Source organism: Patella vulgata, chromosome 3 (assembly GCF_932274485.2).
Source record: "Patella vulgata chromosome 3, xgPatVulg1.2, whole genome shotgun sequence".
Classification (NCBI taxonomy): Eukaryota; Metazoa; Mollusca; class Gastropoda; family Patellidae; genus Patella; species Patella vulgata.
In genome coordinates, this window is record NC_065881.2 from 16602787 (window position 1) to 16628992 (window position 26206).

The 26206-nt window shown below is 33.3% G+C and overlaps 1 protein-coding gene across 2 annotated transcripts in view; it reads left to right on the forward strand.

The window, feature by feature from the left end:
* Positions 1–25111, forward strand: part of LOC126815854 (octopamine receptor 2) — a 46358-nt gene extending 21247 nt beyond the window's left edge. For both annotated transcript variants that reach the window (XM_050541848.2, XM_050541847.2), the window contains exon 2: positions 19555–25111. In XM_050541848.2, coding sequence (XP_050397805.1) covers positions 19649–21334 — 1686 coding nt within the window. In that variant the 5' untranslated portion in view covers positions 19555–19648 and the 3' untranslated portion in view covers positions 21335–25111. The remainder of the gene's footprint in view (positions 1–19554) is intronic.
* Positions 25112–26206: the final 1095 nt, after the last annotated feature.

Genomic DNA, 26206 nt, shown 5'->3' on the forward strand with positions numbered 1-26206 from the left:
CTTGATCACTTCAAAAAATCTTGTGGACGCTCTATAGGCGAAAGTCAATATCCGATTGACTTTAAATTTATACACAGTGTTTAAGGTCATGAGATGAAGAAGCCTATTGATTTTCAGCGATTTCTGATAATTACTGCCAGAGTTATGGCTCTTGATCACTTCAAAAAAATCTTGTGGACGCTCTAGAGGCCAAAGTTAATATCCGATCGACTTTGAATTTATACACAGTGTTTAAGGTCATGGGACGAAGAAGCCTATTGATTTTCAGCGATTTCCGATAATTACTGCCAGAGTTATGGCCCTTGATCACTTCAAAAAATCTTGTGGACGCTCTAGAGGCGAAAGTCAATATACGATTGACTTTAAATTTATACACAGTGTTTAAGGTCATGAGATGAAGAAGCCTATTGATTTTCAGCGATTTCTGATAATTACTGCCAGAGTTATGGCTCTTGATCACTTATTATATCCTATTGATTTTAAATTTATACACAGTGCTTAAGGTCATGAGACGAAGAATCCTATTGATTTTCAGTAATTTACGATAATTACTGCCAGAGTTATGGCCCTTGATCACTTTGAAAAATCTTGTAGATGCTCTAGAGTCTAAAGTTAATATCTGATTGACTTTAAATTTATACACAGTGTTTGAGGTCACGAGGCGAAGAATCCTATTGATTTTCAAAGATTTCTGATAATTACTGCCAAAGTTATGGCCCTTGATCACTTTGAAAAATCTTGTGGACGCTCTAGAGGCCAAAGTTAATATCCGATTGACTTCAGATTGATACACAGAGTTTAGGATCTTGAGACGAACAAGTATATTGATTTTCAATGAATTTTTATGACTTGGAACAGCTAAATCCATGATACAGTATTAAAGGTTTTGTATACAAAATGTTAGCATGGGGCAGAACTTTATAAAAACCAAACAAATTCTAATGGTTTTGTGAGTTGTTGCTCTTAATCAGATTTTAGTGTATTATAAATGTTTCATTACCGAAAAAAGTAAAAATATGCGACAACTCTTGTTGACTGCCCGGACGATTTAGCTGCTGTGGGTGTATGTTTCGTTGCCTGGCAACCTATCTTTATTAGAGGTAACCAGTGTATGTTAATAACAGGCCAATTGCCTACACATGAACATAAACAGTTCATATGGGCACTTATCTGACGGCCCCATTTCACTCGCAAAGAGATACACCGTCAAAAGTGATAATGGACATTTTTGATTTTTGACTTAATAACGAGTAATTGTTCCGCTAATCCTCAGACATTCAGCAATTCTTCGTGGCATGCTCCTAATCAACCGTCCAATCACGATTTGGGGCAATCTGACCCACTCCTCTTGCAGTGCCACGGACAATTCTTGCAGTGTTGTCGGTTGACGTTGACGTCGACGAACACTTCTCCCGATAAAATTAAACGTAACACACTAAAGCAATGATACGCTAACCAGTAAATCGAATGCAAGAACCGATAGGAAAGCAAACATGGATAGATAAACCAGCACGCGGCAGTTTTAATCAACCCTTCGTTGAAATGTCAGATTTGACAATGAACCCCTCCCACGTGTATGGCGCTATAGCGTGTCGCATGTGCAGCTCAGTGGTTCTGTTGGGGCGATAAGTTCTTCATCCGTGAACATACTCTCAAAGCATGTCAAGTGTCCGTGACTATTTAACATATCACAACCTGCATAGGTATTTGCATTTCAATATCCCCTACTTTTTTTGAAGAGTTTATATAATATTAGAATGTTTAACACTGTTTATTTAAATCTGTAATTGGGGATGCTCAATTGTTACACCGGAATGGTCTGTATGCACATAATTGCAATCAGATGACACCAAATTGTAATAGAATTCAGCCCTGTCACAGTTCCGTCTGTCCTGACAACAGAGGCCATGTGAGTAGAATTTTGACGTTGTTATACATAAAGAATACTTTTTTTTATCTATCCCATAGTTTTGAAGTATGTGAAGTATTTGCACAAAATGACCTAGTGCCAAATAAGACATGAATTAAAAAAAACAACACCAACATAGTTAAAACTTCCTTAAGAGATTTTTGAAGTAGATAAAATTCATATAAAATTATTTCGATACATAAAATAAATATTGTTTATAGTTGACAGATGTTGCACATGTTTTCCTTTCACATGTCAGTCTCAATTTACGAGCAATCTGTCACTTCGATAATGTTTATATAAGAGATATTAATTGACTTACATTTTATTGTATATTTATCAATTCCATTTCATTCCAATCTCAGTTGACTTTAATCACTTGAATTATATTTATTGACCCTTTATGTTTGTCAGTCCTGTGTTTCCGCTTAAATGTTTGTTTTCAACATATTTTGTTTACCCCTGATTACCATCACAATTTTTACTTATATTGTAATGTGATTTTAGACATAAAAACTATACATTTAAATGAATTTATTGTTTTTTAGGGTTAAATTCTTTGAAATTCCAATTTTATGACACATAATACTGACATACAGATAAGTTCTCCAGCCGATTGTTAAAGCTCACCAGAAAAGCTTCATAAATTTTTGAAATAATGCAAGTAGTAGTGAGTTGCCGTAACTTTCCGTCAATAAAAAGGCTGTGACGTCATTTTTTGTCCTGCTCATAAAAATATAGAGAATATGAGAAAAGGGACTAAAATGACGTCACAGCTGTTTTATTGGCAGAAAGTTACGACTACTCAGTGGAAATCGCTAATGTTGAAATTTACCTGTGGCAGGTAATATAGACATTTGAGATAATATTATATGTATGGAAAGGATATGTTGACATAATTACTTGCATTATTTAAAGTTGCAATTTCATATTTTTACGTTATATTTTTAAAATTTATTAAAATAAAGCCTTAAAATAGATGGTATCTATAAACAGTCCTACCTTGTTAAAGAATAATCCTATTAATCCTATAATTCACTATTACCAGTTGAGAAATTGGCAAAAATATCATTTTCCTCTTCAAATTCAAACGTTTGAAGATAGCTACTCCATGGTGGAGAATAGAAAACAAGGGAGATAATTGGGTGGTAATTGTGTTATTATTTCCTGTGTAAATGAGTTTTAAGTGTGTGAATGACACCTATGATTGTATAATAGTGAGTTGACAACCTATTGAGTAAAAGACATAGAAATAATTATGTTTTGACTTTCTTAGAAAATATGAAATTGTAACTTTAAGAAATTTATGAAGCTTTTCTTATGAGCTTTAAGAGTGACAAATATGAGTGAAACAAGAGCTCTTGATTTGTGTCACACATGGAATTGAACTTTTTTTAATTTCTGCAGTCACTCATAACTAGGGTAGATTGAAATGAAATCGGTTTTAGCACAATTATTATTACTTTTTTTTTAGCTATTAAACCATGTAGATTTGTATGGCAATATAAACAACACATATGAACTCTTAATTGCAATGTAATTACCAAACTTTATGGCTCTTAGTTTTTATATTTGTCTATAATCCATTGACCTTTTGTAATGTCCGTTTAATTATAGAGTAGTAAATACGGATCATTTTATAATAATTCTATAGTTGTTAATTAAGTATATCAAACTAATCTATAATAACCCTTAATTACAATGCAAATAAAAGGAGAGAGAGAGAGAGAGAGAGAGAGATGTGTACAGACCTATTTTAGCCCTGGAGGGTAACCAACACCAACCAGAGTACCTGGTGAAAGCCCATCAGGTTTGACAGGTGACCTTGCTCCTTGTCACTTAAAAACATGGACCTAAATCCTAACACTTGAGTCCATGAAAAACCTTAAAGTAACAATGCATGATTCCTATTATTTGGAAAATATCAAATGTCTCACTGCTTAACCCATGCTAATATATACTCAGATTATTGAAATCTATATTCTATCATTAACAGCCTAACTTGTGTACAAATATCAATTAAATGTCTTTAATAAAAAAAATATTGTATCATCCAATGTTAACAACTACACAATGTTTCTTGACAGGCCCACTGTCCTGCACCAGTGGCAAGCCGAAACCATGCTGACGAAATTCTGAGAAACTTTCTCAACCAACAATTTAAAGGCATTAAGAATAGGTTACAAAAACGAGCCAAAGAGACATATAATTTAATGATGAAACGTTCATAAATACAACAGAGTGTATAGTTCCTGTAATTCTTTGATGAAAAGTGAATAAAACTATAAATGGCCATAACTGTTAATTGACCATAATTTATTAGTTTTGTCTAATAGTTTCCGCAGCATTTGGGATTAATACAGCTATTAATATCATGGACCTTATAATATGTATTATAAGGTCTATGTTAATATTAAGTGGGTATTAACTACTGACTACCAATACAACTATATTAAAAGTGTTTATTAACTACTGACTGCCAATAAATATCAGTTATCAATTTTTTTTGTTATCTATAATAATTTACTACTTTATCACCTTTGATATAGATATACGATATACTATATACTATAAAAGTGAAGGTTTGTTTGTTTGTTTGTTTGTGAGTGGGTATTTTATAGGAAACCAAATGGTGAAACTTTTCAATTTTAAAATAGCTTCATAAAACACAGGACACAATGCTATGTAATACAATTGCTGAATATTACTGAACAATAGATAATAGGATTATTTATTCTCTATCAATCAAATATAAAACATGAGAAAAAAATAAAACAGTTATAATAAGTGCATTATAAATATACACATTATTTGATTGTATTTCCTCCTGTCTTCATTAGCCCAGTAGAAGCAGAACAGTAGGATAGGATGTTAAACCCCATTTCAGTTCATTTCATTTTGATTGTATTTCCAGTTCAATTACTAAATGAAATTGACACAATTTATAAATCATATGTTAGCCTCAGTATTACCGATGCCTTGTATTAGATAATCAAACTAAATCATATTTTGTTAGTCTCGGTATTATGTTGTATTATTAGATAACCAAACTAAATCATATGTTAGTCTCGGTATTACCTTGTATTATTAGATAACCAAACTAAATCATATGTTAGTCTCAGTATTACCTTGTAGTATAATTAGATAACCAAACTAAATCACATGTTAGTCTCAGTAGTATCTAATCTTGTATTGGATAACCAAACTAAATCAAACATTTACTTGAGGGTGTTAAATTAAAAACCGGACAGACAGAATGGACAAGAAAAGTAACAAGTGTTCTCTCAGGCAACGATAAAACTCGACAAATTGATTGAATTAACACAAAGCCGATTGAACCAATCAATAAAATCTGTATTCCCTAATAAATTAATCCTCTTGATAAGTCGTTAACTAATCTACACAATACGGACACATTCCACTTAGAGCAACATAGACAAAACTCTCCGTCTGTCGTTCATTTGGTTTCTTAGAACTTTACTTTCCAATATTCAATAAAAGGCTTCATTTTCACACAGAGCACGTACCTTATTTTGTTCAACAAATCCACAAGATATTCACTAGGATTGCGTAGACCATAAACCTTTAAACATGTGTCAATTAAACAGATTAATCTAGTTACTGTAGTGTAATCAAAAATACCAAATAAGGAACTCATTTAAATAATCGGATTTGTCATTTACCTCAGTATCATCATACAAAACAATGTTTATACTTCCTGTTATTTTGTTTTTTTACCCATTTTGATCAAATTGTCTGAGAAATCTAATTATTATACATCCTAGATGTTTTCTTGGGAGGTAATCATTTATTCAGTATGCAAATATTCAGGTTTTATAATAAAATAATCAAAACAAAAAATAAAATCATCAGCAAGTTCAGAATTTCAATGCAATTAATGGTATCCAGCTTCCTGTTTTTTTTTATTGATTTCCTCCCAATAAAAATAGTTAGACCACAAACAATTTCAGAATAATACAGAGTTTATAGTATAAACAATACCAGAATAATACAAGTTTAATATAGAGTTTATAGTATAAACAATACCAGAATAATGCAAGTTTAATCTAGAGTTTTAGACCATACACAATGTCAGAACAATGGAAGTTTAATATAGGGTTTTAGGCCATAAACAATGCCAGAATAGTGAAAGTTTAATATAGAATTTAAGACCATAATCAATACCAGAATAATGAAAGTTTAATATTAAGTTTTAGACCATAAATAATGTCAGAACAATGAAAGTTTAATATAGGGTTTTAGACTATAAACAATGCCAGAATAGTGAAAGTTTAATATAGAATTTAAGACCATAAACAATACCAGAATAATGAAAGTTTAATATTAAGTTTTAGACCATAAATAATGTCAGAACAATGAAAGTTTAATATAGGGTTTTAGACTATAAACAATGCCAGAATAGTGAAAGTTTAATATAGAATTTAAGACCATAATCAATACCAGAATAATGAAAGTTTAATATTAAGTTTTAGACCATAAAATAAATTTAGAGTTTAAGACCATAAACAATACCAGAATAATTATGAAAGATAAATATAGAATTGTAACAATTCAAAAGTAATTTTATCTAGAAAATAATAAAAAATCATTTTTGTCCATAAATTTTTTAATTGGTCAATTCTAATATGGCACATACAGTTCATTAACCTGGTTGGTGAAGAAAAGTATTATTTTAAATCCCATTTCAATTCAATCTGATGTACAACTCAAATATGTTCATCATTTTGGATATCAGATGCCATCATTGATATTAACAATTCAACCCACCATGACCAATATCATTTTGTTTAAAATTTCAAATCAAAGGGGGACATGAAGATCAATGTAAATCATGAACGTAATCAATATTTAATACACAACTCGAAATATTCATATTTGATACCAACCAGATGCCTTCACTGACATCATCAACGTGACCACCATCATATTATTTTGCTACATCAAACCAGATGCCCCCACTGACATCATCAACGTGACCACCATGACCCACATCATATTAGTTTGCTACATCAAACCAGATGCCATCACTGACATCAACAACGTGACCACCATGACCCACATCATATTATTTTGCTACATCAAACCAGATGCCCTCACTGACATCATCAACGTGACCACCATGACCCACATCATATTAGTTTGCTACATCAAACCAGATGCCCTGACTGACATCATCAATGTGACCACCATGACCCACAACATTTTTTTTTTTTTGCTACGTAACATGTTTAAAATTTCAAATCAAATGTCAAAATGAGGATTTGTCTCTATGCTATTAGCATAATCAATATTTGATATACATCTCAAAATGTTCACATTTATTACAGCCAACGTCATTTTACTCCATTACACACATAACAACATGTTGTAATGTATTTTTATCACTGTCTTTCACTATAATTATACTTTACTTATGTCAAATGACGTCAGACATCAACATGGGGATAAGTGTAAGTTAGTTCCGATTTAAATTTACAAAATATGCATAAAACAAGGTTTTAAGTTTTTCAACATTCCATATCAATTTCATCACATAAAATTTTAAAAAATGAAGAATGCTTTTTACTAGATCATCAAAAACTTAGGGTCAAAATTGTCAATAATCATTAAATGCTGCACCAAATTCAAAATCAATTAAATACCATCATTAAATTTCTCGTAATAAAAAAATGGTTATTATAGGAAGTGTTTACAGCGAACAAGGTAATCATAAAAACAGAAATGGCAAATAATAAACCGTATATATCAAATCAAGTGAAGACTCACTAACTAAGAGATCTGGGTTTTGATCCCGCTGTTAGCCGAGACAGTTCCCCAGGACTTGTCAGTGTGATTTTGCTGTGTGAGTTACGACTGAACAGTCTCTAGTCATCCAAATGGGACAAAAAACTGAAGTCATGTCTACACATTGGCATGCATGTAAAAAACCCAAACACTTGATGGTTGGAATTTAAAGTAAGTGTGCGCTGTAGAAGCACTGTACTGTCAAATTTCTGTATAGGACACTGCATTACATATGCCATGTCTTCATTAGCTTAGCTGCTTTGTGAAGAAATTGTTTTCCTCTTGTCCGTGGTGCAGTAAGGAGGGCCTGGCAAGTATAGCTGTCTAGTCATTTCGGTGGGAGGAAAAACTGAGGTCCTGTCTACACATTGACTTGCACGTAAAAGATCCCCTTGGAATTTGATATAAGAGTAGGCCTTAGTGCTGCTGTCCGGGCAAAATTTCCCTCATAGCACACTATATGGTGTATGCCATTAGCCCAGTCGGAGCAGAACAGTAGGACATTAAACCCCATTTCATTTCATTTGGTGAAGAAAACTAGGCCCTTAAACCCCATATTTCATTCCACGAGACTACAAAATAGGCACATGCTTAGGGCATGCTTTGTTAGATGACAAATTCAAAATATTTAATTTAAAAATTAAAACCTAATTAAGAAGTCTTAATTAGTTTTTCATTATTTTTTGTCTTTTCTTACGTTACACTTCTTTGTCTCAATATATAATGACATTTATAAAACCTCAGAAAAACTTTAACCACGTGCTTGAAGGACTGTTTATGGTTTATTATTGTTTACATTTTGAATTGTATACTATAGGCCAGGAGCACCAAAATTGTCTAGGTGCTTAGGGCCTCTATAGGTTTTTAATAATCCGGCTCTGATTTCCTGTATACGACAAATAAGAAATGACATCTTACACTGTTATTGTTTGGTTTAAATACTTTTATGTTTTTACATGGATGGATATGGAAATGAAATGAAATGGGGTTTAACTATTATGAAGTTATTCCAAAAACACTAACAAATTTTGCCTGTTTTATTATATATATTATATGTATAGATTATTCATATTAGTTATGTTAAAATATAAATGATCTAGGACTGTACATGTAGGTTGTATTTATAAAAAAAAAAACATCAATCACATACAGTAAATTTATGGGCAGCATATATAAATGAAAATGATTTTGCATAGAAGAAAATAATGTATGCTTCCTTACTTCTACCTTATATTGATTGCTTTTATTGTACGCATATCAATTTTCTGATAATATACATTCTATAATATACACTGTGATTGATGGATAGAAATAAATATAAAATCTGGCCGAAGTTAGATAAGGGGAAACTTGTCTGTGAAATAAGGGGGGTTGGATGACCGAATGGTTAGCATGTGCGCACTGTATCATAAGGTCTGTCATTGAGTCAACTGGTGTGGTTCGATTCCCCTGTTGTACGTGACAAGGAGTAAGGCCACCTGTCCAACCTCATGGGTTTTCTTCAGTCCTCTGGTTTCCTCCCACTGCTAAAGACACCTACGGGCAAGCGAATTATTGAAATAAAATTGAACCATGTGTTAGTCCCGAAATGACCTAGTTTGTGTTGAGAAGACATTAAACCCCATTTCACTCTCTCTCTCTGTGAAATAAATTCAGGAGCAAATTTTAAATTTTTGTGTACATTTGTGTTTGCCTATTCTTCCTTGAATTTGAACTAACCAGGGTTCTTTTACAAGTCTGGCAATGTGTGCTCAGGACTTTGTGTTTTTTTGTCCCATCCAAACAACTAGATGTTGTTCCTTACCAGGCCACCCATCTTGTACCATTGACATGGGGAAACCATGCTTACAAATCCTGGAGGATCGAATCCCAAATCTCTTGGCTTGTGAGCCAGCATGGCCAGTGCCATATAAGACATTGAGTCACTATGGGTCCCTCTTTCTATATATAAAAAAGAAAAGTTCAATGGATTTTCTTGTATTTCATGTGTTCAAAATATGTTTAGTTTTGCTATTTTTTAAATTCATATTTACAACAGGGAGCCATGGTGGCTTAGTGAGAGTGGCACAGGCTAACTAATCAGGAGATCCAGGATTTGATCCCGGAGGTGGACGAGAAAGTCCCTTTGCATTTTCCGTAGTGGTTTCATTTTGTCATTAATGGTGCCTAGAACAGGAACACTGTCTCATCATTCGGATGTCAGGAAGTACATTTCATTCCATATTTACAATAGATGAAATTTATTTAATACAAGCTGTACATGTGTTACCCGGAATTGCATGAGTAGAGTTTATCTCTATTTTGTAACATCCATAATAACAGAATAATCATTAATTGTCAATTTCATCATTAAATACTGAACCAAATACAAAATAAATAGCACTATTAAATTTCTTGTAAAAATCTGCTTATTATGAGGTTATTTTAAACTTATTTTCTTTCCATCTTAAGGGTTAAAACATTTTGTGCAAGGTGTATGACTACCATAGCACAATATCGCAAACTGGAGTTTTATGGTAAATGCTGATCAAAATTGTCAATAATCACTGATTATGAATCTCATCATATAAATACTACTCCAAATACAAAATAAATAGCATCATTAAATTCCTTTTAAAAAAAAAATAGTTAAAGGGCATATGGTTCTTGTAAAAAAAAAATAGTTAAAGGGCATATGGTTCTATTTTCTTTAACCTTCAAATAGACAAAAATGGTTGTAAAAGCACATATTATTGTAATATGAATGTGTATGTAAAGTGATTTATAGTGAATTTTTGAAAAAAATATTGTTACTTCTAATTAATTATGTTCGGTGAAATATGTGAACAGTTCAAATTGAATGGCAGTCATTTACGTCTGCTTAGTGGATTCTACACATTTTTAAATCATTCTTTTGTTGTTTGCGAATCAGCCAATTCTAATTAATTCTGCGTTGTCTTGTAGGATATGTTTTAATTTGTTCATTACAAAATGGCACCCAAAATCATAGGGTACATGACTCATGTACTGATTATAAAAAGTTAATTGTATCTTAAATATTGGCTATTAGGATCCTATAGTTTCATGGCAAGATTGAAATTGATAAATATTGAATTCTAATTCGTGTATTTAATTTCGAATATTATAGAAAATATTGAGTTAGGAGACTTAGCTCCTTTAAGATGTTATTTTAAAATTGATTAATCCAACTTTTTTGTTTCCTACGTGAACCAAAAAATCAAACAACAAACAAATCTTCTCTATTGTTTATTATAACATTTGATCAATTATTCAGTTAAAATTGAAAGCATCTCGAAAGTAGCAATCTGACATGCTTCGGATTTTCTAGTTTTCAATAAACGGTTGACATTTCGTAATTCATTGTCTCTCATAATATATTATATGATCCATGGTTGAATGCACATCAATGTAGTAATCTGACACTAGTGCATGAAATTTATTATTACCTATGATAATTTATTGGGTTGAATCAGTGTAGAAATTATCCAATATTTGAAATTGCTGACAATTATTCCATGCTTAACTATGATAAATTATTTCTCCGTCCATTTTAACTCAACATCAGCTGTAGACTTATCATCATTTACCAAAAATGAATTGACATTAATAATAATAAAAATAATTCTTGCATATATATTGTGCAACATTTCAAACTAAAGTCTTCTCATTGTGCGTGTTAGAACTATCCTAGCACTGGAAATATTTTCTTAAAAAGGTGTGCCTAAAGCAAAGTTTTGAATTTCTGTATGGCTTTAGCAGATTTAATACTTTCCAGTAGGTTGTTCCACAGGGCAGGAGCCTGGAGAATTATAAGCAGATTTAATACTTTCCAGTAGGTTGTTCCACAGGGCAGGAGCCTGGAGAATTATAAGTAAAAGACTGCATGTGCAATGTTGATTTGTATTATGACATCATGGGTTTTAAAGTTTCTGTGATTCATTTGCATTTTTTCGGAAAATATGAAATTTTTCATGACTTAAACCACACTAAAATGGGCTCAAATTTATTATTTAATTATGAAAACAAAATCAAAAATTCAACAGTAGATAATTGGATTCAATCGAATTATAAAGTAGCCCATCAAAAGATTTCAGTGAAACTCATACGGTTACTGGATTGTATTGACTATGTCTTCAATGGAAGCCGAATGTTAACAAATATTCAATTCACGTTATCTTTTTAAATACTGAATGAAATTAAACGATTTTGGACTGATATTCCTTCCAGAACTATGACTTTCATAATATTGCAGTTTGCAATGGCTCAACAATCCCTCAAATGACAATCAGCGATTTTAAATCATCCAAAACAGGAAATAATTTTAATATTCAAATGACTTAGTTTAATTTTCATGTCCAGCTTGTCACAAACCTCTGAATGTCCCTTGGTTGATAATTATGAGAAAGAGCAAAATTATATTCAATTTGATCAGCTTAATTGATATCATGTGGAGCCTAATCATTATTATATTAAAACCTTCCACAAGTATGATTTGAGAAAATTTATATTATATTAATTGAATGATCTGCATGTAATAAACGATCAATGTTTGAAACTGTATAATATTATTCATGAAAAAATGTGTATTTGATATCTAATCTAAAAGAAATGGATACAGGAACAAGTAAAAATACTTAATAAAATTGTTTCCATTTACCGGTATGTGAGTATATACATTCATTTTTAGAGTATGATATGTATAGACGTATATACATTTTCATAGATTTTGGCTTGAGATATATTGCTGGGTTCTCGTTGGCTCTGTGAGCATGGCACTAACTCACTTACCAGGACTGCCAGAAGTCCTGGGTTGATCCTGGTGTTAGCCCAGAAAAACGTTAGTGAACATGTGATATAAAATTAAGTATATTTATTTTTTATTAAAAGAGATTATTCCTCTTTTAATGATGGTTTCTTATGATTACATCTAACACATGAGTGAGTATGGCGCTAGCTCATTAACCAATACACCCAGGTTTGATCCTGATGTTAGCTGACAATGCTCCTTGAGATTTTCTAGCCAGGAAATAAGAACAGGATGTAGTGCCATGCAGTGTCTAGCCCAAATTCCATTCATGTCACACAGCATCGCGTATATACTGTCTTCATTAGCCCAGTTGGTATTTTCATCCTGATAGATATATGTTTCCTGTGCTGTTGGTTTTATTGGAAAATGTTCGGAAATGTGTTTCCGTACCTTTTTTTCCTATTTGTAAAAACAAAACCGTGGATATATTTTGTCTTCATTAGTAGGACAGAGAACTACTGGGTGGTCTATAAATTAAATGAAATGGCGTTTAACGTTTAACGTCCTACTGTTCTGCTCTGACAGGGCTAATAAAGACAGGCATATGCCAGATACAGTGCTATTTTTGAGGAAAATTTTGCCAAGACAGCGGCACTATGGCCTACCCCTATATCGAATTCCAACTGCCAAGGGATCTTTAACGTGAATGCCAATGTATACACAGGACCTTGGTTTTTCATCCCATCCAAATGACTAGAGAGCTGTCCTTGTCAGGAATGTCAGGCCCTTCATCCTGCACCACTGACAAGGGGAAACCAGGTTGCAAAATCCCAATGAACTTTTTCGGCCAATGCAGGGATCGAACACACGACCTCCAGACTAGCAAGCCAGCATCTTACCCTCTTAGCCACCGTGGCTCCCAGCCAGTCCAGCCACTGTTATTCTCTAAAGGGAGTGTTAATTGCTACCCAGCTCTATTTCTATGAAATATATCAGTACGTACATGTATTTAATACATATAAAAATAAATATACTCTCTTAATTAGCCTGGTTGGTGTAGAGCAGTACAACATTTATCCCCATGTTATTATTTTCAGCCTTATTACATATCTGTTTTTATGCACTGTTTGTTTTATAAGAAGACGTTAGGAATTATATATCAGTACATGCATGTTTTCGAATATTTGTGAAAACAAAATCGTGGTATAAACCAGAAACATGGAGAATTTAATTTACTGGAAATTATGTTCTATAAATAAACCCTAGTTTCTATATTTAAATGTTCTATAGACTATAATTCAATAAACAATAATTTCATTAACTGTATTCTGTAAATTGAGTTATAATATCATTCATTAATGTTTGTCTACAGAAATGAACTACGTGTTCTCTATTGACTACCAATACTATTATCATATCCTCATTTGCCAAAACAACTCATACTTATAGCCCATTCAGACACTTAAGTTAAACTGGTTTAAAAACCCTTGGGATTGTTAAACCAGTTTAACTTTGTCGCCTGAACGCAAATATGGGGCAAAAAAAAAACAGTTTAAAAACCCCAGCTCTTGACCTGTCTTCGAGAAGGCTTTTTATTTTAAACTGGTTCATCTGGCCATCTGAAAGGGTTGGCTTAAAAAACCCGGCTCCGGCTCGCTTTGAGCATGCACAGTAAAGAATATGAAGCTACCCATGTGTAGTTAACTCTAACCTATGACCGAAGAGGTCAGAATAGTTGAACTGGTTTTGATTATAGTACATGTGAACGCAACATGATCCTGTCTTAAAAACCCCAACGATTTTGAACTGGTTTAAAAATAAGCGTCTGAACTTTATATAATAGTTTAATACAGGTTTAAAACATTTATTAAACAAGTGACATGTGACAATTAGCAAGGGACTATACTTGTTTATCAATTCCATATTAGGTCGTCCCAACTTAACCTAATTTCAATATATAGTTTAAAACATTTATCAATTCATAATTATTTATCAATCATCTATTCCATGTAGGTGTCCTCAACTTAACCAAGGCAGAAGGAAATTTTTATTTGTTTATCAATTCCCTTTGGTCTCCTCAATAGGCAAACTAAATAAACCTAGTTTTTGAATATAGATTAAGATATTTATGTATCCATTATAAGTCTTAGGTGTCATGTACAAAGCAGTGAGGGACAAATTCTGTGTATCAATCCTGTATCGCCCTATTATATCTCCCCAAGAGGGAAAACATTTTCGAATATTATTTAAGATATTTATTAACCAGTATCATGTACAAGGCAGTGAATGAGTATATTCTTTGACCCATTATTAGAGAAATGTAATGTGCAAAAAGCAGTAATTAAGAGACAGGGATTTTGCAAGTACAGATACTGCATCACACTTATTTTTTGCACTACAAGATAAGCACAGAATTTTACTTTAAAAAAGTGAAGAAATTTAGAAAGGGTAATTTCATTACTGCATTAGTATTCTGAATATCAAGGGGATCTGTGATGGTTAACGGGATTTATAAAAAGAAAACTTATGTATTATTTACAAGTTTGTCAGTAACTCCTACACAATTAAAATGGGGTCAGAAGATTTTACTCTTACTAGAAAATCCGGCTTCGATGTTACGATTTTTCAAAAATTTCTCATCATCCAAGTTCATGGATGCTCTTCTCAGAAGCTTTTAATTCCAAATTTTGAAGTTTTGAAATTTTAAGTGAAACATTGTTTGTAATACGAATAGTTATCGATTTATCAAGACCCCAACCAACTAAAAACGAAATTGGTTTCAGTCTTGTCTTACTTTGAAATGACAGATATAGAATATCCGAACTCTAATGTTTCATTGTTAGATAATATTTGTCGAGATAATCTTTAATCAAATTGAAATGTCAAATCAGACAGTACGTAATAACTATCTGATATATAAATGCTGCAGTGTTGAAAATTATTGACCTGGCGGCTATATCAGACTATTAAGATAGAGATCACTTGTTCCCACTCGAGTGATTACGTGTTGGCGTGTTGGCATCCGTCAGATGTGTGTGTCGACTTTGATGTCACAAAGAAGGCGGGTCGTGCACTCACAAGTTTGCGATATATTGTCAGTCAGTGGGACGAGATCAAAAGGAATTTTTAGATCGGTTTAATTAATAAATGATTTGTTTGTAACACTTTTTTTTTTATTAGGTTTTACGTATGATCAAATGTTAGAACGACTGGCCTTTTGTATAGTATTTACTTTTGATGAAAAAATACATTTTTATTAAAGTGGGCCATTTCAAATAGTATTTACTTTTGATGAAAATTTAGATTTGATTAAAGTGGGCCATTTTGTATAGTATTTATTTTTGATGAAAAGTATGAATGACTTAATGTGCGAAATTTTGTACAGTATTTACTTTTGATGAAAAGTTAGATTTTATTAAAGTGGGTCATTTCAAATAGTATTTAATTTTGATGAAAAGTTAGATTTGATAAAAGTGGGCCATTTTGTATAGTATTTATTTTTGATGAAATGTTAGAATGACTTAAGATGGGCCATTTTGTACAGTATTTTACAATGACTTTAAGGTGGACTGATGAAATGTTGCATACAATGAAATGTTTGTATAGTATAGTATGTACTACTTTTTAAAGTCATTTACATATATACTCTGATTGAGCTTAGTTTATATAAATTCTCTAAAATCAAGAATTAGCGGAACTGTTCCTTGTCGGACAGTTTGAAAGCAGTATCATCACTCTCTCCAACTAAATAAATATAATCAAGTTTAAATAATATTATATTCAATATACCTTAGTATGGAAAGAAAGAGGGAGAGAAATGAGGTTTAAAGTCTGTGTGACACAAACTGGTCATTTTGGAATTACTCTTAATACCGATGACTTATATTGAGCCAATGAAAATGCTTGCATGAATGCATGCCCCGCCCTATTCGTCAACTTGACTGATAACACCACTGACCTTGGACGGGAACGTGTTAGAACTGCCGGTAATGGCCATGAGTATACCGAATAGCAGAAAATGTTGTATAAATAGCAAGAAATATTAACGATACATATGCTATTTTTTTAAACACCTTTTAGCATATGGTAGAGTTTTATTTCAATAATTAGCTTGTTGAGAAAAGATTTTTTAAAGAACTGGGGCCTGTTTCACGAAATTTTAACTAAGATAAAATCCAAATTTAATTTGCTGATTACACTATTTTGCCTGATTACACTATTTTGCCTATACCGTTTGTTTTGGGAACACAATCGGTTTAGGCTGTGATAGTCCATTGGCCAATCACGCTATTTTGCCAAGATTTCGTCTAATAGTTTGGATGCAGCTATGGCGGGTGTGGCGCCAGACAGGGTAAGCTTACTCTTCCGGACACCTGTTACCACTGTTTGTCGTGTAATTTGTACACGAGGAGCAGTCCATTTGCTGATTACACTATTTTGCTTGAATACACTATTTTGCCTATAACTTTTTTTAGGACTTCGAATTCTGTCTTATGGTTTTATTTTATTGGATAATATTAGATTGATTTTAGTGCTTAGCCAATCAAAATTGAAGTATCTACTAAAATTTGGATTTTATCTTTTGTTAAAATTTCGTGAAACCGGGCCCTGGTCTACTTGTTGGAGTAAAGCAATTTTCGCAAGCGTTCATAAGACTCCTTTGAAAACCATCAAAAAAAAAAATATTTGTACAAATTGAAAACTAAAAATTCTGTATCTCAGGAATGACTTGACAGATTTTTCTCATATTATGGTATGAAATTCAAGATTCACATGTGTACTCATTGGCAATACATAAAAGAGCCATTGATATTAGGAATCCAATGCCATAAATGCCAGTCTTCATTAAACCACATTTTGTCTCATTTTCTCCGGCAAAAGTGCTAATACCTCTTTAAAGAAGAATCAAAAGTTGCTTTTTAACAAAGTGCACTCATATCAGTGCCATTCCATTATCTTATCTCTGTACCAAATCTAATTAACAGCAAAATATTTCTTATTTTGATATAATCAATCACCTTTTTTTCTTTGATTGGAAACCAAAACTTACTTCTCTTTGAACGACAGATTGACAACTCTATACTTTTGTTTTCTCAATTACTGTACGTCGATCAAAATGAATCGAGGAAAAAGAACATTTGCTTCTGTCAGAAGAAGTTTTGATTTTGTTTGATACATTATCTGGGAATTGTTGAAAAGAAATATTGAAAAATAACTCTTTGATATCTGGTGTATTAATTTTTTTTCTGAGACGCTATATTGACAAAAATATTACACCATCAAGCGTGGCATTAAGAAATGATTTCCGTTAATATAATAAATAATCAGAATCGACTAAATCATCAGTTTAAGTTGCGTCAAAAAACAGAAATTAAATGAAATGAGGTTTAATGTCCTACTGTTCTGCACTGACTGGGCTAATGAAGAGGGAAATTTTGTCAGCACTACTGGCTACTCTTATTTTGAATTCTGTCAAAGGTTTTTTTTACGTGCACGTCACTGTGTACACAGAACATTGTTTTTTTATACCACCCGATTGACTATACATTGTCATTGTTAGAAAATCATGATGAACTTGCACGAACAAGGGACCTCCAGGTTAGCGAGCCAACGTCTTACTCACTAAGCCAATGCTAACGTCCACAAACTAGGTCATTTTGGGACTAACATATGGTTCAATTTTATTTCAATAATTTGCTTGGACATAGCTATAGGGGTCTTTGGCAGTAGGAGGTAACCAGAGGACTCATAGAAAACCCACGAGGTTGGACAGGCGACCCTACCCCTTGGCTTATTTCATCTAATTAGTAAAATAATAATTGTGTAGCAATAATATTTTCAGATAGCTGATAGTAGTGAAAGTGAAAAAACTTTGATCAGTCAGGAGGTAATTGGTAGTTGACTAGCTAACCGGATGTGGACAGTTTGCTTGACACGGCATGTACTGGACGTGGGCGTGGCCTGCCTGTGTTTTTGTTACCCCCTAAGCGATCGCCATGTTTCTTCTACAAATTGAAAACAAGTATGGCGGTCGATTAGGGCGTTACCTTTTTATATTTAATTATTTCTGTAGTTTTGTAATCAGAGTTCAGCTTTAATATAAATTGTTTAAGCTCATGAGATGAACAATCAAAACAAATTCTAATGTTTTCTGATAATTACTTCATGGGTTATTACTTGTAAATAGATTTTCACGTGTTGTAAATGTTCTCATTACTGACAATAGAAAAAAATGATGCGACAACCCTTCTTGACGGCTCGGATGACTTAGCTGCTGTGGGTGTATGTTTTGTTGCCTGGCAACCTATCTTTTTTTCTTTTTTTGTTTGAAGCAATTTGGATTTTGTTTTTCTTTCTTTGTGCAATAATAGTGTTTATAAACAGAATTACACATACCGGTACAAGTGTTGAATCGAATCCAAGCCTCTTGACTCCGTGATCAAAAGCGTAAGGTTGCATATGCAACTTTCTATAACACTTGATACCGTTACTCATTTGAGGAGTTCTTGGTGATTGGTAATATATACCGGTAAGAGCCAGGGCTTACTCTTTTTAGAACACCTCATACCACTTATCATTCTGTAAAGTTCATATAACTAACAATTTCTGCTGTACTTTTGTATTCCATTATCCGAAAGATTCAAAAACTAAAAAAAAAACTTTAAAAACTTTTCTCATAAAACTTTATTTTGGAAAGTTCCCATAGGTAATAATCACTGCTGTTTTGTATTCTGTTGTTATCCCTGAGAAATTAAAGTATGACCCACATTTCCTAAAAAACCTTTCCCATAAATCTCCATACCTTTTAACAAAACTGCAAAAGATTCTTGTAACATTTCGAGCTATTCCCTTAAGTGGAGTAGCCAAGGAAAAACTGGGGTGCTTTGATTATTGGTAAGATACGAATGTTAAAACCGTCCATTAACACGCTTGGTATTAGAACTTTTAGAATCCGAGCGGAGAAGCCAGAAAAACTGGGTAGTTTGATTGTCTCTTAGATAAAACTAAAGTGTGATTCAATGTTATTCAACTGTTTAGTAAGCTTACCAAAAGGTCGGCCATTTTTCACGTGTAACTGATCTCTTTATTACAGATAACGGATCCTGTATAATTGACGATTCTACCACAACCAATCAAATAATGGCTACAGATTTACGTTGGCTGGTTTGATGTGAAACAATCGGGCAATGAATTTCACGGATAATACGACAGATAAAGACCCGGGTGATAAAACGACTCCTGACCATTTCTACAATATCACCACGGAAACCACTATGTTATTAACCAAGGGAGATTACTATCAAGGTATGGTCACCAATACTACGACGAATCTTAGTGCGATTTTTGGAAATAATACGGCACAAGATGTACTGTGGTCTCCGAGTGTATGCGGATCTAATTCTAGTGATGCATGGAAGTTAACGACTCCTATCTGCTCGACGCGATTTGAGTCGTTTTTTGTCTTTGTGTTAGTCACCTTGCTGCTGACACTGACAATAATAATCACCCTCGTTGGAAATTTTATGGTGCTTTTAGCTTTATACAGATATCGTTCATTACAGACAATGTCAAATTGTTTGATTGGAAATCTGGCTGTGAGCGATTTAGCCATCTCGTTACTTGTGTTGCCAATATCAACAGGAAATGACATGTTGGGTTATTGGGTTTTCGGAGAGACGATGTGCACAATCTGGTTGTGTATCGATGTTTTAATCTGTACGGCCTCGATATGGGGTTTGTGTACCATCGCCTTTGATCGTTACACGGCAACCGTGTATCCCGTCTGGTATCACGACAAACGATCCCGTAAAAAAGCTTTACTCTATGTCTCATTTGTGTGGATTTTTTCGATAGTCATTTCCTTTTCTCCTTTTATCGGCTGGAGAGATATGATTCCGAGTTTTTATTCCCATAACGATGTGTTAAATCGTTACGAGTGTATTTTGTTTTCGACAAAGAGTTACGTTGTTTATTCTGCCATGGGATCCTTCGTTCTGCCGTTATTACTCATGACCTTTCTGTATATTCGGATTTTCATTGTACTTCACAAACAATCGAAAACACTGAAAGCGAAAGCCAACCTGTATTATGCACAAAAAAACTCGACTCCTAATAATCGGGGCCATGGTGGCATCGAACGCAGTGTTACGCGAGAAACCAACCTTGACGGCAATGCATCGCAAAATGCAGGATCATTTTATCTGGAAGATATGGACGAGACATCAATGATGGAGACTTCTGTGATAATTACCGGACAGGAAACGGTTACAGATCTGTCCTGTCGAAACAGCCTCTTACCAATACGTGAAAATTCGCCAACTTACTCAAAGGTGGATTCCAGTGAATCAGATTCCGACCTTTCCCCAAAACACGAACCAAAGACCAATGGTCTGTCTAATAATAATCACATGTTACCGAAAAGTCAATCAGATATCAATGTCATCCACAACAAGATTTCCTGTGATGAAAATGGACTGTTAGCTGAAAGCAAGCGGTCAAAAAGTGCCAATATTTTATCAGATTCCAATTTACGACAAAAATCCCCTTCCTCATCGCCTGCGCCTAAATTGGCTCGAAACAATCGCATGACCTTGAGTATGAAAAGACGATTTGAACTAAGAGAGCAGCGTGCAACAAAACGCATGTTGACAATCATGGCATGTTTTTGTGTTTGTTGGATTCCTTTTCTCGTCATGTACCTGACCCGTAGTTTTTGTATGGATTGCTACATGAACGAACATATCGTCAGCTTCATCATCTGGCTTGGATATGCCAATTCTTGTCTCAACCCTATTCTTTACACCGTTTTTAACGAGGATTTTAGACGTGCTTTCAAAAAGATTCTCCATATGGATAAGAAACCTCGGAGGTGACCAGATAAACTGGAGTACAAATCTTTTTTTTCAAAATTTAAACAGGTTGTGTACATGTGCTTTATAGCTTCGATTTACAAAAAAATAATTCAGTAAAAAAAGACATGAGGAGTGAAATATAAAATGTATTATCTCCGCTTTAGTCATTTTGAATAGAGAGAGAGCAAAATTGGGTTTAAAGTCCACTCGACACAAACTAGGTCATTTTGGGACTAACAATATGGTTCAATTTTTTTTTTCAATAATTCGCTTGCGCATAGTGGTCTTTAGCAGTGGGAGGATACAAGAGAACCTGGAGAAAACCCACGAAGTTGGATAGGCGACACTACTCCTTGTCAAGTACAAGCAGGGAATCAAAACCACGCCACTTGACTCAATGACAGACCCAGTTCAAGTCAAGTGGACATTAAATTCCAATCTTCTACTGCTTGTCTGTTCCGTCTGTAATATGGTCATGAGGGGTTTTAAAAGAAAACATGAATACAATCATACGTGTGATAAGCTTTATATATCCCGGGTATATACCTGTGCAGTCTTAATGTTAGTATATAAAGGATTTAAATGCGAAACACAGTCTGGACTGCTGGCTTTAAACCTAAGGTGCGTATATACCAGTAAAGTCTTGAGTGTAATATATGAAGCATTCAAATGCAAAACATGGTCAGCAAGCCTGGAAATAAGGTACCTGTCCCAGACCATGTCAGGCACAGATTCAGGCTTTGTCAGGCACAGAACCTATGGTGCCTGTCATTGTGTTTTGACTTTTTGTATTGATATTATTAATACATGTCCGGCACTAAGTTGAAAATGTCAGGTACTATTTCATTAGTGCCTGACATTTTGTCAGTTATATCTAAAACCGTTATTTCCAGGCCTGATGGTCAGACCAAATTACAGATCTTATGATCTAAAGTGCATACATCAGACCATCCAACAACACGCCCCACCCGCCAAACAGAGTATGACATGAAGGATTGCATTATTTTGCATTGTGTTGGCTCCTTTCAAATTTCATTAATTCCCTGCTTTGAGCATTGTTATATATCAAGTGTTCTAGAATAAGTGTAAGCATGATGTGAAATTATTATTTGTTAATGAAAAGTTGTGATATTACAGAGTATGTATTTGATATTATAAGCATACCATGCCTTATGCATGATACAAGTTACTATATGTAGCTACTACTCTGCAGTTGACACAGGGGTAGGTATTAGTGAATATTTCCTTTTTCCATCAAACAAGACTATGAGAGCCCGTTATAGTTTAGACAATGTTGACAGGAGAAAATAGCTATTTTCCTAAAGACCTAAATCTGCTTGTTACAGGGTTTTTTTTGTTTGGTGGAGGGGGGGCTTCAAATATAACATAAATTATTGATTAGACATTTATTCACATGACAATCGCATAATCTACTCTCTAGAGCATCAGATGGTCATGATATTGAATGCATTAGAACAACACTCACCATTTAATAATTTAAAGTTAAAAAGGATTATAAAGACTTTGTTTATTATTGTAACATTAGTACTTGAATTGACAATCAAGACTGTCTTGTAAAAACTTCAATATATTCATTTTTCTTTATCTATAATTTGAACTATTATAATAAGGATGACCAACTCTTTATCTATATCTTACATATACAGTAGAATCTGCATTAAGCAGCCACCCAAGGGAATTAATAAAATCTTGTTGATTTTTGTGCCGACATAAATTAAATATTACGCTTGGATGCAGTGGAAGCGGTTAATTTGGCCGTCGCTGAATCTTGCGCCGAACGAAAATTCTTTACTCAAATCTCGGACATAACTTAACGGGAGTGGCCTCTTAATAAAATCTCGTTGCTTTTTGTGCCGACATAAATTAAATATTACGCTTGGAAGCATTGGAAGCGGTAAATTTGGCCGTCGCTGAATCTTGCGCCGGACGAAAATTCTTTACTCAAATCTCGGACATAACTTCTGTAAACTTGTCATTTTGTACCAACCTTCGATACTACTGTCTACCATTGTGATGCATTCGATAATATTTATCCATTTTTGTGAAGAAAATCGATGAATTCATTTTATTTTATCAAAAAAGCACATGAACAAAAAACATCGCTAATTTTATCACCTATTTACAGGGGGTGTAACTCTGTATGTAATATTATAGGAGGCGCTAAGAGAGATACTAGATGATCGTGACAAAACTCTGTACTTTTATTTTATTCAATCAGTATCAAATAATGTGTCGTTAGCGTGAAAACAATGATCAGGTTAGTCGTTTAATAAAACAAAAGATTAATTAACAGATAATCCCAGGTTGATTGTTATGTTTACATTTCTTTTTACCTGATCAGTGGGGGTCCAGTTAATTAACTATTACTCACGGGATTAGCGGGGGTGTTACAAAGAACGACAAGATGGTATCATTCAACAATGGCCGTTAAATGGGCGATGTTTTGTTGAATTTATTAGTAAAATAGTGACCGCTGGCCGCGTTAGAGGAGTGACCATTGAATAAAGAGATGAAACAACAGAATTTCTACGGGGGGAATTTATCGTGACCGCTTACAAGGAGATGTCGCTGAATAGGAGTGGCTGCTCATACAGATTCTACTGTAATGCATCTTTAATTATCAAATATATAGTGTTTTAAAGTTAAGACAGATCACTATTTATTTAAATATCAATTATATAATATTTATTTAAACCAGACAGAATTCAGTTCTGCACTGATGATTCTTGTGAACAAAAAAGAAGAAGCAACAAAATATATCTCAATTGATATGTACTTTAATCCTTTTTCGCTTTGAGTCTGTCAAAGAAAACTGTCTGATTTTTATCGATTATCTCAAATGAGCATCTGTCTTTGTTTAAAAGAGCTCTACGACTGATTCATTAGAATCTCAAAATCATGAAATATATTTCTGATTGCTGTGTTAATAATTTATAATGTATCAATTCTCTCCAGATCGAAACAAGAGTGACAACTTGGGTCAATCAGCACCTGCTTGCCACCATCCTAGCGATCCTGATTAGGTTACTTTATATATTACATGTTCCCAGGAGTAACGGAGTAACAATGAAAGGTTCCGTTAGACACTCATCTGAAAAGGCAAAACTGCTCATTCAATGGGGGCTGTGAATAACCTGGCTTTTTATATATCAAGATCCCGAAAGAACTAGGAATTAAGTAGGTTTGACCTTATAACAATTTGTATGTGAACAATCCAATTAAAGCCATCATGACTTAATCCACGCTAAAATGTACTCAAATTGACTATTTACCATTCAATCATCAAAAACGTGGATTGAATTGGATCAAAAAGAGGCCCATCAAAGATCTTGCCCAACACTCATAGGTGTGGCACTGGCTTGTTTGAATGCTGAATGATGTGAAATTTTTTTATTCATCATATCGCTGTTTGCAAGGAATTCCAAAGGACGATCAGTGGCTTTAAAACTAGATATTATTCTAAATTTTCAGTTTTTCTTTAATTTGGTTTAATTCAACATATAATGAAGATAAATACAAAATTTATTGATCTATCTACTCATAGATCCCTATCTGTGAAAACTGAAACTAAAATACGGAATGTATGAAAAACACAGTACAAATTTTACCTCTTGACCAATGAAAACTATAAACTATTTCAAATGTTTACAGTTTTTCTCTTAGTTCGATACAAGACTGTTTACTCCTGATGTTATAAAACCAATGAAATATAATTGAAATATAATTGAAATATAAATGAAATATAAATGAACTGAAACCAGATGTAATATATTTTTAAGCCTTATTTTTAATTTAATTGAAAATGTTTATCCATTGTGATTGAAATAATTTATCATGATTATGTATATATTATGAGAAATAAATACATTTATATTCATTTGTTGGTTTTTAATAAAATGACAGTATAGTCAAAGTTTAAAAAAGGAAATGAAAAAAAGGGGTTAATGTCGTAATTCTTTTGCATCAACTGGGCTAATAAAGATGGACACATACCATGTGCATTTCCCAAGTACTAATTCCGACCCCCATTTGCAAATCATGCATAAGCCTTCAAAACTTTCAGAATACAATTTGTAACGCAAACCACCAACATCAACACAGTTCTGTAACTTCAGGCTGTATATTTCTCACATTTAGGGCCTTCAAATTCTAGCCCCCGACACTCCCCCCCCCCCCTTCCTGGAACTTTCAGCAAACAAACTGGTAACATCTACATGGTTCTGTACTTTTTAACTACATATCCGGTTCTGTTTCCTTTTCGACATACATCAAGGGAACCTACACATAAGCTTATAGTAATTTTATTTCCCACCCTAAATATATACTGGGCTTTTCAACAGAATCATGTTAAGAATGGGAGGTCGGTAAGATGTTGTAATACTGTCATTGTCTGTGGATGTCCTCCTGATTCAAGTTCTGTCATTGCGGTGCCTGTTATTGTATCAGTATATTCAGGTTTTGTTTTTTTACATATATTATACATATTCTAAATATTTTCATTAGTCCATTACATTTCAATTTATTATTTTCCAGCAATATCCGCAACAATCGGTAAAGTAGAAAATAAAAATTATTTCATTTTATTTTATACATATTCAAAATATTTTCAGATTGTCTTTATACATATATACATATTCTAAATATTTTCATTAGTCCATTTCATTTTATATAATTTCCAGCAGAATCAGCAACAATTGGTAAGATAAAGAACAAAAATTATTTTATTTTATATCATATGTATTTTCATTAGTCCATTTCATTTCATTTTATTATGGTTTCCCTTGTCAGTAGTGCAGGACATAGGGCCTGTCAAGTACAGCTGTCTAGTTGTTGAGATGGGACGAAAAAATGAGGTCCTGTGTATACATTGGC